This window comes from Coregonus clupeaformis, chromosome 19 (assembly GCF_020615455.1).
Source record: "Coregonus clupeaformis isolate EN_2021a chromosome 19, ASM2061545v1, whole genome shotgun sequence".
NCBI lineage: Eukaryota > Metazoa > Chordata > Actinopteri > Salmoniformes > Salmonidae > Coregonus > Coregonus clupeaformis.
The window spans coordinates 55,768,952-55,786,624 of record NC_059210.1 but is presented as its reverse complement, the minus strand read 5'-3'; the positions used below and the strand labels follow the sequence as shown (position 1 = coordinate 55,786,624).

The 17,673-nt window shown below is 46.7% G+C and overlaps 1 protein-coding gene across 1 annotated transcript in view; it reads right to left on the bottom strand.

The window, feature by feature from the left end:
• LOC121532295 (FYVE, RhoGEF and PH domain-containing protein 4-like) overlaps window positions 1–17,183 on the bottom strand; it is a 91,643-nt gene extending 74,460 nt beyond the window's left edge. Inside the window, exons 1-6 of the mRNA XM_045205108.1 lie at window positions 17,101–17,183; window positions 12,498–12,501; window positions 12,408–12,411; window positions 12,273–12,276; window positions 12,138–12,141; window positions 12,048–12,051 (exon numbers count right to left, since the gene is read on the bottom strand). Of these exons, the coding sequence (XP_045061043.1) occupies window positions 12,048–12,051; window positions 12,138–12,141; window positions 12,273–12,276; window positions 12,408–12,411; window positions 12,498–12,501; window positions 17,101–17,183 (103 nt within the window). The remainder of the gene's footprint in view (window positions 1–12,047; window positions 12,052–12,137; window positions 12,142–12,272; window positions 12,277–12,407; window positions 12,412–12,497; window positions 12,502–17,100) is intronic.
• Window positions 17,184–17,673: the final 490 nt, after the last annotated feature.

The window sequence follows — 17,673 nt, the reverse complement described above, 5'->3', positions numbered from 1 at the left end:
ATTAATTTGGGGACAGGTCGAAACGCATGAAACATTCATGGCAATTTAGCTAGCTAGCTTGCTTTTGCTAGCTAATTTGTCCTGGGATATAAACACAGATAAAAGGGTAAACTAGTGTGGGGATCTAGATGTGATGACTAGCTTAGAAAGAATGCATTAATGATTAAACATAAAAGGTTTGTACTATACTGATATAAATTGTTTCACATAACAAGCTGTGATTCATGTGAGGAACGTTAGGGGGTAGGATGAGATAAGAACTTGTATTTCTCACAGACACATACACACTGCCTCTTTGTTAAACCATCATACTCAAGGACGTGTACTGCAAAAGTGCTGACTTTTTGGATAAGTTGCAAAACAACTAGACACCTGGCAACAGTGGAGCGCCAAGGGCCTGGGACCAGCCTGTGCGCCAACGGATTGGCTGAGTAAGTCTAAACCACGCTCAGTCTCTACTCTGATTGGCCAGCAGGGAGCGGGAACTATCTCTGTCAGAGTATTTTAAGAAGAACTCATAACAATGGCTTAGTTCTCTGAGTGCCCTGCGTGGTATTTCAGTGGACCAGTATATACGAACATCATATTTACCATTGAAGGTTTTGCATTAATTAAAATACTAGTCTATTTTAGAAGACGTGTATTGACCTCTTTTGTTCCTAATACCAGATTTGAATTGATGCAACTTAACACTAGTTAGTTTCTAGTAATCTTTCCACCTTCAGTGGACCTCAGTTTGTGGACCTAAGTTTATCTTTCAATCACGCATGTGGGTATATGCTCCTAAAAACCAATGAGGAGATGGGAGAGGCGGGACTTGCAGCGCGTCAAGCGTAAAAAATAGAACCAAGTTCTATTTTAGCGCCTGGCTATGCAGATGCTCGTTGACACACGCGAGCATTTTGGATTAAATGATTGAATAGCATGTATGTGTACATTTATTTTGCAATGCTCGCGCACATAACGCGAGTGGTGTGGTCAGCATGTCAGGCTACCCTGATCACAGTCAACACACATATGTTTTATAGTAGGCTAAGAATAGAATGAAATATAACAGAATAAAATAAAATTTATATGACACGTGAAACCGCTGTCATATAAAAAAAAAGTTATATTTTTAAACAGTGCCCAAGGCAAGCCCATGTTTTTTTTTTATCCACCTTTAATCTCTTTCCTACACTCACTCCGCTTTGTTTGGGAGCAGGCGTAGGGTTTTACATTGCAAGTATCTTCATCATGATACAGATAGAAAATAATAGCAATCTATATTTTCAAAAGCAGTCTCGTGTTTATATTTCCCAACCTCCGCAGGCTTTTGGAGTTTAGGCTAGATTATTGCATGCTAAATGTTTCTGATCAGTTATAGATGAGCAAACGAATAGATGAGCTATACCACCTCCACTTATTTGCCCAGCCAGAGAATTAACCAAATATACAGATGGAGATCAAAATCACATTGATTGATTAAGACAAGTCTTTTGGTCGGGAGTACAGTCACGTTCAAAAGTTTTGAGAATGACACAAGTATTGGTCTTCACAAAGTTTGCTGCTTCAGTGGTTTTAGATATTTTTGTCAGATGTTACTATGGTATACTGAAGTATAATGACAAGCATTCCATAAGTGCCAAAGGCTTTTATTGACAATTACATTAAGTTTATGCAAAGAGTCAATATTTGCAATGTTGACCCTTCTTTTTCAAGACCTCTGCAATCCGCCCTGGCATGCTGTCAATTAACTTCTGGGCCACATCCTGACTGATGGCAGCCCATTCTTGCATAATCAATGCTTGGAGTTTGTCAGAATTTGTGGGTTTTTGTTTGTCCACCTCCACCCGCCTCTTGAGGATCGACCACAAGTTCTCAATGGGATTAAGGTCTGGGGAGTTTCCTGGCCATGGACCCAAAATGTTGATGTTTTGTTCCCCGAGCCACTTAGTTATCACTTTTGCCTTATGGCAAGGTGCTCCATCATGCTGGAAAAGGCGTTGTTCGTCACCAAACTGTTCTTGGATGGTTGGGAGAAGTTGCTCTCGGAGGATGTGTTGGTACCATTCTTTATTCATGTCTGTGATCTTAGGCAAAATTGTGAGTGAGCCCACTCCCTTGGCTGAGAAGCAACCCCACACATGAATGGTCTCAGGATGCTTTACTGTTGGCATGACGCAGGACTGATGGTAGCACTCACCTTGTCTTCTCCAGACAAGCTTTTTTCCGGAAGCCCCAAACAATCGGAAAGGGGATTCATCAGAGAAAATGACTTTACCCCAGTCCTCAGCAGTCCAATCCCTGTACCTTTTGCAGAATATCAGTCTGTCCCTGATGTTTTTCGTGGAGAGAAGTGGCTTCCTTGCTGCCGTTCTTGACACCAGGCCATCCTCCAAAATTCTTCGCCTCATTGTGCGTGCAGATGCACTCACACCTGCCTGCTGCCATTCCTGAGCAAGCTCTGCACTGGTGGTGCCCGATCCCGCAGCTGAATCAACTTTAGGAGACGGCCCTGGCGCTTGCTGGACTTTCTTGGGCGCCCTGAAGCCTTCTTCACAACAATTGAACCTCTCTCCTTGAAGTTCTTGATGATCCGATAAATGGTTGATTTAGGTGCAATCTTACTAGCAGCAATATCCTTGCCTGTGATGCCCTTTTTGTGCAAAGCAATGATGACGGCACGTGTTTCCTTGCAGGTAACCATGGTTAACAGAGGAAGAACAGTGATTTCAAGCACCACCTTCCTTTTAAAGCTTCCAGTCTGTTATTCTAACTCAATCAGCATGACAGAGTGATCTCCAGCCTTGTCCTCGTCAACACTCTCACCTGTGTTAACGAGAGAATCACTGACATGATGTCAGCTGGTCCTTTTGTGGCAGGGCTGAAATGCAGTGGAAATGTTTTTTTGGGATTAAGTTCATTTTCATGGCAAAGAGGGACTTTGCAATTAATTGCAATTCATCTGATCACTCTTCATAACATTCTGGAGTATATGCAAATTGCCATCATAAAAACTGAGGCACAGACTTTGTGAAAATTAATATTTGTGTCATTCTCAAAACTTTTGACCACGACTGTAGGTCTAGGCTACTAAGCGACTGCGAGTGAAGAGCAAAATAATCCACTTGTTAAGCTACATACAGAAACATGCTGGCAAAATGTTCTGATTAGTGCTAATAAATGAGCCAACTAGACAAGATGATCATGAGCAGCACTCACCTCAACATAGCTAACATTTCCCCAGGGTAATTGTAGCCTAACCAATATCCAAACTAAGATTTATTGAAAATAAAATTTGGACATTGATTGATTTATCAAGACGAGTCCCCACACTTGTCTGAAAGCAGTGTGATGGCGCTGTCCCAATCAAAACGGTGCTGAAATTATCATCTAGTTGACTACAAGCGGGTAGGCTATTGCTTCAAATGTATTATAACAATTGGATAACTTTGGGAGTTTCGGTAAGAAACAATTTGATGCCTTCAATTACATTAGCCTACTTTATTCCAGTATGTTCATCATTCAGTGATATTTATTCCCACAGTAATTCTTTATGGATCCATCCAGTTGTGGTTAAGAAAACAGGTCAAGTGATGGGCTATGTGAAGGGATGGGCGAAGTGACATGCCTCACAAAGTTTAGAACTACCAGGATAGTAGTAACGGGTGCTGCCTAGCAACCATCAAGCTTAAGAGCGTAGTGTGAGCCTCAGTATTACGGCTACATTTCATACTAAGCTGTAGGCAGAACTTTACTGCAATCATGACTAGATCGGTTGGAGGAAATAAAAGTAGAGGCTTTGTCACCGGCAATGCATTTCACATACAGTGGGGGAAAAAGTATTTAGTCAGCCACCAATTGTGCAAGTTCTCCCACTTAAAAAGATGAGAGAGGCCTGTAATTTTCATCATAGGTACACGTCAACTATGACAGACAATTTGAGAAAAAAAATCCAGAAAATCACATTGTAGGATTTTTAATGAATTTATTTGCAAATTATGGTGGAAAATAAGTATTTGGTCACCTACAAAGGCTGGGAAGACTGAATCTGCAATAGGTAAGCAGCTTGGTTTGAAGAAATCAACTGTGGGAGCAATTATTAGGAAATGGAAGACATACAAGACCACTGATAATCTCCCTCGATCTGGGGCTCCACGCAAGATCTCACCCCGTGGGGTCAAAATGATCACAAGAACGGTGAGCAAAAATCCCAGAACCACACGGGGGGACCTAGTGAATGACCTGCAGAGAGCTGGGACCAAAGTAACAAAGCCTACCATCAGTAACACACTACGCCGCCAGGGACTCAAATCCTGCAGTGCCAGACATGTCCCCCTGCTTAAGCCAGTACATGTCCAGGCCCGTCTGAAGTTTGCTAGAGTGCATTTGGATGATCCAGAAGAGGATTGGGAGAATGTCATATGGTCAGATGAAACCAAAATAGAACTTTTTGGTAAAAACTCAACTCGTCGTGTTTGGAGGACAAAGAATGCTGAGTTGCATCCAAAGAACACCATACCTACTGTGAAGCATGGGGGTGGAAACATCATGCTTTGGGGCTGTTTTTCTGCAAAGGGACCAGGACGACTGATCCGTGTAAAGGAAAGAATGAATGGGGCCATGTATCGTGAGATTTTGAGTGAAAACCTCCTTCCATCAGCAAGGGCATTGAAGATGAAACGTGGCTGGGTCTTTCAGCATGACAATGATCCCAAACACACCGCCCGGGCAACGAAGGAGTGGCTTCGTAAGAAGCATTTCAAGGTCCTGGAGTGGCCTAGCCAGTCTCCAGATCTCAACCCCATAGAAAATCTTTGGAGGGAGTTGAAAGTCCGTGTTGCCCAGCGACAGCCCCAAAACATCACTGCTCTAGAGGAGATCTGCATGGAGGAATGGGCCAAAATACCAGCAACAGTGTGTGAAAACCTTGTGAAGACTTACAGAAAACGTTTGACCTGTGTCATTGCCAACAAAGGGTATATAACAAAGTATTGAGAAACTTTTGTTATTGACCAAATACTTATTTTCCACCATAATTTGCAAATAAATTCATAAAAAATCCTACAATGTGATTTTCTGGAGAAAAAAATTGTCATTTTGTCTGTCATAGTGTCACACCCTGGCTCTGGGACTCTATATGTTGAGCCAGGGTGTGGATAGTCTATATGTTGTATTTCTGTGTTGGCCAGAGTGGTTCCCAATCAGAGGCAACGAGTGTCAGCTGTGGCGGGTTGTCTCTGATTGGGAGCCATATTTATAGAGGCTATTTTCCCACGAATGTTGTGGGATCTTGTTTCAAGTCTGTTTAAGTTAAACCGTGAACTGTCACGTATCGTTTGTTGTTTTTTCGTGTCTCTTAATAAAGAGTATGTTTGCCTGCAACGCTGCGCCTTGGTCCGCTTCATCATGTGTCAACGATCTGACAGAAGATCCCACCAAGACTGGATCAAGCAGCGTGACGAGGAGAGAGGATGGACGTGGGAGGAGATGAGTGCGAGTCTGGCAAGAGGGATGGAGGCCTTGGCCACGGGTAGGAGTGAAGCCCATACATTTTTTAGGGGGGGGCTAACGCCGTGGACGACGGGGCAGCAGGAGGACGCCAGGTTACGGGAGTCACTGGTCACCAGGGGGAAGGAGGTTGTAGAGGCACGGCGAGAGGTACTGGCGTGTGTTGCCAGTCCGGTCCGGCCTGTTCCTGATCCCCACGTAGGGCCAGTGGTGTGTGTTCCCAGTCCGGCTCGGCCCGTTCCTGCTCCCCGCACCAAGTCAGGGGTGCGCTTCAACAGCCCGGCTCGGCCCGCTCCTGCTCCCTGCACTAAGCCAGTGGTGTGCGTCGTCAGTCCGGCACGGCCCGTGCCTGTTCCCCGCACCAAGTCAGGCGTGCGCTTCGACAGCCCGACTCGGCCCGCTCCTGCTCCCCACACCAAGCCAGTGGTGTGCGTCGTCAGTCCGGCACGGCCCGTGCCTGTTCCCCGCACCAAGTCAGGGGTGCGCTTCGACAGCCCGGCTCGGCCCGCTCCTGCTCCCCACACCAAGCCAGTGGTGTGCGTCGTCAGTCCGGCACGGCCCGTGCCTGTTCCCCGCACCAAGTCAGGGGTGCGCTTCGACAGCCCGGCTTGGCCCGCTCCTGCCCCCCACACCAAGCCAGTGGTGTGCGTCGTCAGTCCGGCACGGCCCGTGCCTGTTCCCCGCACCAAGTCAGGGGTGCGCTTCGACAGCCCGGCTCGGCCCGCTCCTGCTCCCCACACCAAGCCATTGGTGTGCGTCGTCAGTCCGGCACGGCCCGTGCCTGTTCCACCGGTGGCTGGTCCGGCACCGGTCAGATGCTTCACGTCGGAGCTAGAGCAATCCGCTCCACCAGTGGTCAGTCCAGCTCCGGCCAGCAGGGCCAGACCGGACCAGGGGTACTGTGGGGGGTTAGAGAGGGAGTTGGGATCATGCCCAGAGCCGGATCCGCCGCCAAGGAGGAATGCCCACCCAGCCCTCCCCTGGTTTGTGTACGTTTAGGCGCGGTCGCAGTCCGCGCCTTTAGGGGGGGGTACTGTCACACCCTGGCTCTGGGACTCTATATGTTGAGCCAGGGTGTGGATAGTCTATATGTTGTATTTCTGTGTTGGCCAGAGTGGTTCCCAATCAGAGGCAACGAGTGTCAGCTGTGGCGGGTTGTCTCTGATTGGGAGCCATATTTATAGAGGCTATTTTCCCACGAATGTTGTGGGATCTTGTTTCAAGTCTGTTTAAGTTAAACCGTGAACTGTCACGTATCGTTTGTTGTTTTTTCGTGTCTCTTAATAAAGAGTATGTTTGCCTGCAACGCTGTGCCTTGGTCCGCTTCATCATGTGTCAACGATCGTGACACATAGTTGACGTGTACCTATGATGAAAATTACAGGCCTCTCTCATCTTTTTAAGTGGGAGAACTTGCACAATTGGTGGCTGACTAAATACTTTTTTCCCCCACTGTATAAAGAAAATTCAGCATAAAGTTGGCGGGATGCTAAAGTTGGCGGAAAAACGTAATGGTTTGAAAGGTGTATTAGTTGGTTAGAATTCTTTGAAGACTGGAGGCGTGACTTAGTAGGGGTGTGGCTTTCGGATAGTTCTTTATGGCCACCCATGAGAGTAAATATCATTCCGGTTAATTTCACATTTACATTTATGTCATTTAGCAGACGCTCTTATCCAGAGCAACTTACTGTTAGAGTTTTTTTCATACTGGCCCCCTGTTGGAATCGAATCCACAGTCCTGGCGTTGCAAGCGCCATGCTCTACCAACTGAGCTACAGGGGCTAATCTGTTCTGTGGTAAGGTTAAGGTTGAGCACTAACACTTTTGTAGTGTTAGAGGCTTACACAAATGTATGAATTCCTCAACTGCCGATGCATATCCCAATGTTGGGATAGTTACAACTTTGTTATAATATTTCAATAATAATGTTATTAAAGAAAATGTATGCACCCACTACTGTAAGCCGCTCTGGGTAAGAGCATCTGCTAAATGACTAAAATGTTTTTTTTTTTTATATGAGCAGGAATTACATTTACTCTCATGGGTGGCCAAAAATAACTATCTGAAAGCCACGCCTCCTGAAAATAACCTATGGATTATATTAAAAAGACCCCGCTGCTGGGTCAACCCAGTATAAAAGTGAATAAAAACACAACTGATGGTTAAATGAACCCATTAGGAGCGTGGCTTTCAGATAGTTATTTTTGGCCACCCGTGAGAGAAAATGTCATTCCTGTTCATCATGTTAAGTTTGAATACTGCAAATTACAGTTTTCCTTCAATATTTCTGCACATTACATATTTTAATATGAACTGAATAACATTATTATTTAATATTATAACAAAGTGGTAGCTCTCCCGACATTGGGATATGCATAGGCACTTGAGAAACTTGTACTCTTGTGTAAGCCTTATAAAAGCTACAAAAGTGCCAGTGCTCAACCTTAACATGTGATTACAATAGAACAGAACATGAACTGGAATGACATGTACTCACGGGTGGCCAAAAATAACTATTTGAAAACCACGCCCCTACTAAGCCACGCCTCCAGTCTTCTGCTCTGACCCGGTGGGTCATAGCTCAATAACCCAGCATCAATAACCCAACAACCCAACTAAGTGTCCCAACTGGTTGAGTCAAAATAACCCAACTTGTGTTCTGTCCAATATGTACCCACATTTTTTTGCGTGTGGTTTTATGCGGGTGTCGCGTGTGTGTGTTCGCAGGTGGGAAGAGTTAGACAAATTATTTAGGCAATTAGTTTCAGCCGGCTGCTGTGCAACCATGGCAAAGTTGGTTTGACTTTGGATAGCCTATCTCCGGGGCTAGTAAATGAGACAATATTTTCATGTTGCACACCTTTTAGTTTTCTTATTAAATGCTTTCAATATTTGTATATTCATTTCTACAATTTATGTTTGGTTTGAGGTTTTTAAGTCATAAACATTTGGAACTATTGGAATTTGTACATATTGTCCCATGTACATTGTGTGTAATTTACTGATGGTCCCTAACTAGCCCCATATGGATATCCAAAGTAACCCAAATTTACCACAGGCATTACGATCAGGTTGCGTGCAGCTGCACTCCAAATTGATGATTACCTGTGTGCTGCCAGCTCTGGGCATGTGTGAGAACCTCTCGTTTTAGTGAACATAAAAGTTAAATCAGGAGAAACTACAGGGATCATCCAGTCGCAGTACATTTTAATGACCAAAAACATGACATTTCTACCTTTAGATTTTGTGGCATAGAGAATGTTAAGATATCAGACAGGGGAGGTGATATAAATAATACTCTGAACAAAAGAGAATGTTTTTGGATTTTCACCCTCCAGACATTATTTCCTGAAGTCTTAATGATGAAATGCCTATGTATGTTATGTTGTAAATGTGAACATGAAATTAATGCCCCCATTTCAGATTACTCTTGACGTTTTTCTTGCGCTGTACCCAATGATTTATGAAAACTTGCTTGGTGGGTTGATGTCCTCATTGTGGTTTTACAGACGTGTTTCATACATTTTATGTAGACACTTTATTCAAATATTTATGAAATGCACATTGTTATATTTGGTAACACTCATCTTCCCTCGACTCCAACCCCATTCGATGCATTGAACGGATGTGGGTGGAGCTGTCTACATAAGGTTGCTAATTTAAAAGAAACTCACAAATGCTCTGACGAAGGCCTTGAGGCCGATACGTAAAGCTTATTAAAGAGCAGTGATACTATTAAGAGCAGTGTTTCTTATTTTTTCTCATCTTATTCAACTGTTACCATGCACCTGCAAAAAAGATAGCTTAGATGTGCGAGTGCCTTTTGAATTTTGCATGTGGGCAGGATTGAAACAAGCCCAACCTTAATTTACATTGTGATGCAGACATGACAACAAGTCTCACAAAACTGTTTTGGACGAGACTGACTTCATGACCAAAATTATCCTATTTACACGTAGTCAATTTAGACAGTAAAATAAATGTTTCTGACTCATATCACATTGGTGGTGGATGAGGTGAGTTTCCCCCTACTATGTAAAGAGCTTTAAATACCTCAGTTGGTAGAAAAGCGCTATATAAATCCAATCAATTATTATTAATCAATTATATCGATGCCACATAGGCTGTTTTCTAAATGAGAAGTTGGTTTTTAGGGGCAGTTGCTCTTTAATAATTTTAGTCACTGTAGTCATTACACTTTATCAAGCCATAACTTACCTATTACAGCTTCTATATCAAATCAAATCAAATCAAATCAAATGTTATTTGTCCCGAGTGGCGCAGTGGTCTAAGGCACTGCATCGCAGTGCTAGCTGTGCCACTAGAGATCCTGGTTCGAATCCAGGCTCTGTCGTAGCCGGCCGCGACCGGGAGACCCATGGGGTGGCGCACAATTGGCCCAGCGTCATCCAGGGTAGGGGAGGGAATGGCCGGCAGGGATGTAGCTCAGTTGGTAGAGCATGGCGTTTGCAACGACAGGGTTGTGGGTTCGATTCCCACGGGGGGCCAGTATGAAAAATAAAAAAATTATGTATGCACTCACTAACTGTAAGTCGCTCTGGATAAGAGCGTCTGCTAAATGACAAAAAAAATAAAAAGATTAACAAAAAATAGAAATAATAAACATGTGCCGAATACAACAGGTGTCGACCTTACAGTGAAATGCTTACTTACAAGCCCTTAACCAACAATGCAGTTTTAAGAAAAATAAGTGTTAAGTAACAATAGATAAGTAGAAAATAAAAGCAGTAAAATAACAGTAAAAAGAACAGTATCGAGGCTATATACAGCTATATACAGGGGGTACCGGTACAGAGTCAATATACAGGCTATATACAGCTATATACAGGGGGTACCGGTACAGAGTCAATATACAGGCTATATACAGCTATATACAGGGGGTACCGGTACAGAGTCAATATACAGGCTATATACAGCTATATACAGGGGGTACCGGTACAGAGTCAATATACAGGCTATATACAGCTATATACAGGGGGTACCGGTACAGAGTCAATATACAGGCTATATACAGCTATATACAGGGGGGTACCGGTACAGAGTCAATATACAGGCTATATACAGCTATATACAGGGGGTACCGGTACAGAGTCTATATACAGGCTATATCCAGGGGGTACCGGTACAGAGTCAATATACAAGCTATATACAGCTATATACAGGGGGTACCGGTACAGAGTCAATATACAGGCTATATACAGCTATATACAGGGGGTACAGGTACAGAGTCAATATACAATACAGTGTAGACATTGTTAATGTTGTAAATGGCTATTGTAGCTGGAAACAGCTGGTTTTTGATGGAATATCTACATAGGCGTACAGAGGCCCATTATCAGCAACCATCAGTCCTGTGTTCCAATGGCACGTTGTGTTTGCTAATCCAAGTTTATCATTTAAAAAGGCTAATTGATCATTAGAAAACCCTTTTGCAATTATGTTAGAACAGCTGAAAACTGTTGTGCTGATTAAAGAAGCAATAAAACTGGCCTCCTTGAGACTAGTTGAGTATCTGGAGCATCAGCAAATGTGGGTTCTATTACAGGCTCAAAATGTCCAGAAACAAATAACTTTCTTCTGAAACTCGTCAGTCTATTCTTGTTCTGAGAAATGAAGGCTATTCTATGCGAGAAATTGCCCAAGAAACTGAAGATCTCGTACAACGCTGTGTACTACTCCCTTCACAGAACAGCGCAAACTGGCTCTAACCAGAATAGAAAGAGGAGTGGGAGGCCCCAGTGCACAACTGATCAAGAGGGCAAATACATTAGAGTATCTAGTTTGAGAAACAGGCGCCTCACAGGTCCTCAACTGGCAGCTTCATTAAATGGTACCCGCAAACACCAGTCTCAACGTCAACAGTGAAGAGGCGACTCTGGGATGCTGACCTTCTAGGCAGAGTTGCAAAGAAAAAGCCAAGTCTCTATGCACACTCACAGGGCCCTACACATTCACACACACTGTCACTCCAACACACACACAAACACTCACGCCATCATTTTCTCACTCACACATAATATGCACATACATTTATACTGACTCTACACACCCGCACACCCACTCACATGCAAGCTGCTGCTACTCTGTTTATCTTATATCCTGTTGCCTAGTCCTCTTCCCTCTATACATATCTACCTCCATCACTCCAGTATCCCTGCACATGTAAATATGGTATTGGAACTGACTTTTTAAATATTTCCTGTATATAATATGCTTAATTACTTACTTTATTGTGTATTTCATATTTCCTATTCTTATTTCTCGTGTGTTTTTTCCCAGTAATATACTGTTATTGATTATTGCATTGTTGGGTTTTGAGTTTGCAAGAAAGGCATTCCACTGTACTTGTGCATGTGACATTAAAAAAGGTGTTCTGAAACTACCACCCCCTGGTGGCTGACCTGAGTATTGATTGATTGTAGGTTGTAACGCCGTTCTAAGCAGAAAACACACAGCCCTATTGCTCTTTCAACTCTTTCATGAGACCCCATCACAGACCACATCACAGACCACATCCAATCAATAAATCACACCTTGCTGCAGAAAGATGAGACCACATCACAGTCAATAAATCACACCTTGCTGCAGAAAGATGAGACCACATCACAGTCAATAAATCACACCTTGCTGCAGAAAGATGAGACCACATAACAGTCAATAAATCACACCTTGTTGCAGAAAGATGAGACCACATCACAGTCAATAAATCACACCTTGCTACAGGGAGATGAGACCACATCACAGTCAATAAATCATACCTTGCTGCAGGGAGATGATACCACATCACAGTCAATAAATCACACCTTGTTGCAGGGAGATGAGACCACATCACAGTCAATAAATCACACCTTGCTACAGGGAGATGAGACCACATCACAGTCAATAAATCATACCTTGCTGCAGGGAGATGATACCACATCACAGTCAATAAATCACACCTTGCTACAGGGAGATGAGACCACATCACAGTCAATAAATCATACCTTGCTGCAGGGAGATGAGACCACATCACAGTCAATAAATCACACCTTGCTGCAGGGAGATGAGACCACATCACAGTCAATAAATCACACCTTGCTACAAGAAGATGAGACCACATCACATCACCCTTCCCCCTTCTCACAGTCTCACACCTTCTGACCGACACCACTCCACACACACACACGCACATTATACACACACAGCAGTGACACACTCCACAATAACCCTCCCACAGCAGGTGTGTGTGTTTGAAGGAATGTAAGTATTTCCATAATGTAGTGTTTGAACTGTATTGTTTGTGAGAGCATGCAGCTCCTGTCAGTGTGCTCAATGATGTGATCAACATTTGATGCTGAGAGAGAGAGAGAGAGAGAGAGAGAGAGAGAGAGAGAGAGAGAGAGAAAGAGAAAGAGAGAAGAGGAACTCACAACAGGAAGTACAGAGATATAATAACAACCTCACACAGACACTGTTACAATGCTAAACATAGCCCTTTAATGGTAATGCTACAGTATCTCACCAGAATTGTTCTGCCACAAAAACAACGCAACACAGATCAGTCCTGTTGGTGCTGGAATCAATCAACTTGTCAGGGCAACGTGTATGCGGTAGGCGAAGTCAAGAGCAGGACACCGAGCTACTGGCAGAACTTTTACTAGATTCAGTGCAACAAAACAAAGTACACTGGCAACCTCGAACAGCGAGGGAAAATAACAAAACCCGCACACAAGGGCAACTGCCGCAAAGACCAAAACAATAACGCACAATACACAATGAGACACAGAGGGTATTAAAGGGAACACAATCAAACATAATGGGAAACAGGTGTACACAATAAAGACTAAACAAGACAAACACCGAAACATTGATCGGCAGCAGCTAGTACTCCGGGGACGACGAACGCCGAAGCCTGCCCGAGCAAGGAGGAGGAGCAGCCTCGGCTGAATCCGTGACAGTACCCCCCCCTTGACGCGAGGCTCCAGCCGTGCGCCGACCCCGGCCTCGGGGACGGCCAGGAGGACGCGGAGCAGGGCGAGTCGGATGACTCCGGTGGAAATCCCTCAACATGGAGGGATCTAGGATGTCCCTCCTAGGGACCCAGCACCGTTCCTCCAGACCGTACCCCTCCCACTCCACGAGATACTGCAGGCCCCCCATCCGACGCCTCGAATCCAAGATGGAACGGACTGAGTACGCCGGAGCCCCCTCGATGTCCAGCGGGGGCGGAGGAGCCTCTCGTACCTCACTCTCCTGGAGTGGACCAGCTACTACCGGCCTGAGGAGAGACACATGGAACGAGGGGTTAATGCGGTAATTAATGGGCAGTTGTAACCTATAACATACCTCGTTCAATCTCCTCAGGACTTTAAATGGCCCCACAAACCTCCAACCCAGCTTCCGGCAGGGCAGGCGAATGGGCAGGTTTCGGGTCGAGAGCCAGACCCGATCTCCCGGTGCATACACCGGAGCCTCACTGCGGTGGCGATCGGCGCTCGCTTTTTGCTGCCTGATCGCTCGCTGTAGATGGACATGTGCAGCGTTCCAGGTTTCCTCCGAGCGCCGAAACCACTCGTCCATCGCAGGGGCCTCGATCTGGCTCTGATGCCAAGGTGCCAGGACCGGCTGATAACCTAGCACACACTGAAAAGGCGTAAGGTTAGTTGAGGAATGGCGAAGTGAGTTTTGGGCGATTTCTGCCCAGGGGACATATTCCGACCACTCCCCCTGCCTGGTCCTAGCAATAGGACCTCAGAAACCTACCCACATCCTGGTTCACTCTCTCCACCTGCCCGTTACTCTCGGGGTGAAACCCTGAGGTAAGGCTAATCGAGACCCCCAGGCGTTCCATAAATGCCCTCCAGACTCTAGAGGTGAACTGGGGACCCCGATCAGACACTATATCCTCAGGCAACCCGTAGTGCTGGAAGACGTGCGTAAACAAGGCATCAGCAGTTTGTAGGGCTGTAGGGAGACCTGGCATAGGAATGAGACGGCAGGCCTTTGAAAACCGATCCACAACGACCAAGATCGTCGTATTCCCCTGGGAGGGGGGAAGGTCCGTGACGAAATCCACCGAGAGGTGAGACCACGGTCATTGTGGAACGGGTAGGGGTTGTAATTTCCCTCTGGGTAGGTGTCTAGGCGCCTTACACTGAGCGCACACCGAGCAGGAGAAAACGTAAACCCTCACGTCCTTAACCAAAGTGTACTTTCCACTAAGGCAGTGCACTGTCCGTCCAATACCAGGATGGCCAGAGGAAGGTGACATGTGTGGCCAATATATTAATCGATCACGAACCTCGAGTGGCACGTACTTCCGACCCTCTGGACACTGTGGGGGAGTAGGATCGGTACGTAACGCCCGCTCGATGTCCGCATCAACCTCCCATACCACCGGTGCCACCAGACAAGACTCCGGAAGTATGGGAGTAGGCTCAATGGACCTCTCCTCTGTGTCATATAGTCGGGACAGGGTGTCTGCCTTAGCGTTCTGTGACCCTGGTCTATAGGTGAGCGTAAACACAAATCGGGTGAAAAACATAGCCCACCTAGCCTGGCGAGGGTTCAGCCTCCTCGCCGCCCGGATGTACTCCAGGTTACGAAGGTCAGTCAAAATGAGAAAAGGGTGTTTAGCCCCCTCAAGCCAATGCCTCCACACCTTCAGGGCTTGCACCACAGCCAACAGCTCCCTGTCCCCCACATCATAATTGCGCTCCGCCGGACTGAGCTTCTTAGAAAAGAAAGCACAGGGGCGGAGTTTAGGTAGCGTACCCGAGCGCTGGAACAGTACAGCACCGATCCCAGCCTCGGACGCATCCACCTCAACTTGGAACGCCAAAGAGGGATCCGGATGCGCCAGCACCGGAGCCGAGGTAAACAGGTCCTTCAGATGCCCAAAAGCTCTGTCCGCCTCAGCCGACCACTGCAGACGCACCGGACCCCCCCTTAGCAGAGAGGTAATGGGAGCTGCTACCTGCCCAAAGCCCCGGATAAACCTCCGGTAGTAATTGGCAAAACACAAAAACCGCTGCACCTCCTTCACCGTGGAGGGAGTCGGCCAATTGCGCACGGCTGAAACACGGTCAATCTCCATCTCCACCCCTGACGCGGACAACCGGTGTCCCAGGAAGGAGATGGATTCCTGGAAGAACAGACATTTCTCCGCCTTTGCATACAGGTCATGCTCCAACAGTCTACCAAGCACCCGACGAACCAGGGACACATGCTCTGCGCGGGTAGCGGAGTATATTAGAATGTCATCAATATACACCACTACACCCTGTCCATGTAAGTCCCGGAAAATCTCATCCACAAACGATTGGAAGACTGAGGGAGCATTCATTAACCCGTATGGCATGACGAGGTACTCATAGTGACCCGAGGTGGTACTGAATGCTGTCTTCCACTCATCTCCCTCCCTAATGCGCACCAGGTTGTACGTGCTCCTGAGATCCAATTTTGTGAAGAATCGAGCCCCGTGTAATGACTCCGTCATACTAGCAATCAGAGGGAGTGGATAGCTATATTTGATGGTGATCTGATTGAGACCACGGTAGTCAATACACGGGCGTAAACCCCCATCTTTCTTCTTCACAAAAAAGAAACTTGAGGACGCAGGGAAAGTGGACGGCCGTATGTATCCCTGTCTCAGCGATTCGGCGACATATGTTTCCATAGCCGCCGTCTCCTCCTGAGACAGAGGATACACATGGCTACATGGAAGCGCAGCACCTACTTGGAGGTTTATCGCACAATCCCCCTGTCGATGGGGTGGTAATTGAGTCGCCTTCTTTTTACAGAAGGCGAGAGCCAAATCGGCATATTCAGGTGGAATGTGCATGGTGGGAACTTGGTTCGGACTTTCCACCGTCGTGGCCCCTACGGAAACACCCACACACCTCCCGACACACTGATCAGACCATCCCTTCAGTGCGCGGCCTACTGCCTCTATTCCGAGGAGACCCTCCCCAGCACCGACCAGCAGTGTGTCCTCTGCGGCCACAGTTGGTGCAGGGGACGGCCTCTCTCCTGGTCTCTCTCCTAGTACCAGCACCTCCGAGCTCCATCGGGGTCGGCTCGGAAGTGCTGGGGGATGGAATGGACGGCCCCGAGTCCAGACGTCCGCGGGTAGCCAACAGGGTGTCCAGGCGAATCGACATGTCCACCAGTTGATCGAAGGTTAGGTTGGTGTCCCTGCAGGCCAATTCCAGACGCACGTCCTCCCTCAGGCTACATCTGTAGTGGTCGATGAGGGCCCTCTCATTCCATCCCGCATTGGCAGCCAGTGTCCGGAAGTCCAGTGCGAACTCCTGCGCGCTCCTCCTCCCCTGTCGAAGGTGGAATAGACGTTCACCCGCCGCCTTACCCTCTGGTGGATGATCGAATACTCCGCATAGTTGACTGTGTCGGCGTCTATTCCCCCCCACTCAGCGTTGGCCCACTCCAGCACCTTGCCGGACAGACAGGAGATGAGGGCGGACACGCTCTCGTATCCCGAGGGCACCGGGTGGATGGTTGCTAGGTAGAGTTCCACCTGGAGCAGGAAACCCTGACACCCGGCAGCTGTGCCATCATAAGCCCTCGGGAGCGAGAGCCGAATCCCACTGGACCCCGGAGATGAAGCGATGGGCATAGTTGATGGTGATGGTATCGTCGGAGGAGGTGTAGACCAACTTCTTCTTTCCCATCGCTCCACGGTTTTCACCACCTGTTCCATGGCGGTGCCGAGAGCCTACGCGCTCTTCTATTGATCCAGCTGGCACCGCCGCTCCTGCTGACTCCATGTCTAATAGGTGCGTTATTCTGTCAGGGCGACGTGTATGCGGTAGGCGAAGTCAAGAGCAGGACACCGAGCTACTGGCAGAACTTTTACTAGATTCAGTGCAACAAAACAAAGTACACTGGCAACCTCGAACAGCGAGGGAAAATAACAAAACCCGCACACAAGGGCAACTGCCGCAAAGACCAAAACAATAACGCACAATACACAATGAGACACAGAGGGTATTAAAGGGAACACAATCAAACATAATGGGAAACAGGTGTACACAATAAAGACTAAACAAGACAAACACCGAAACATTGATCGGCAGCAGCTAGTACTCCGGGGACGACGAACGCCGAAGCCTGCCCGAGCAAGGAGGAGGAGCAGCCTCGGCTGAATCCGTGACACAACTG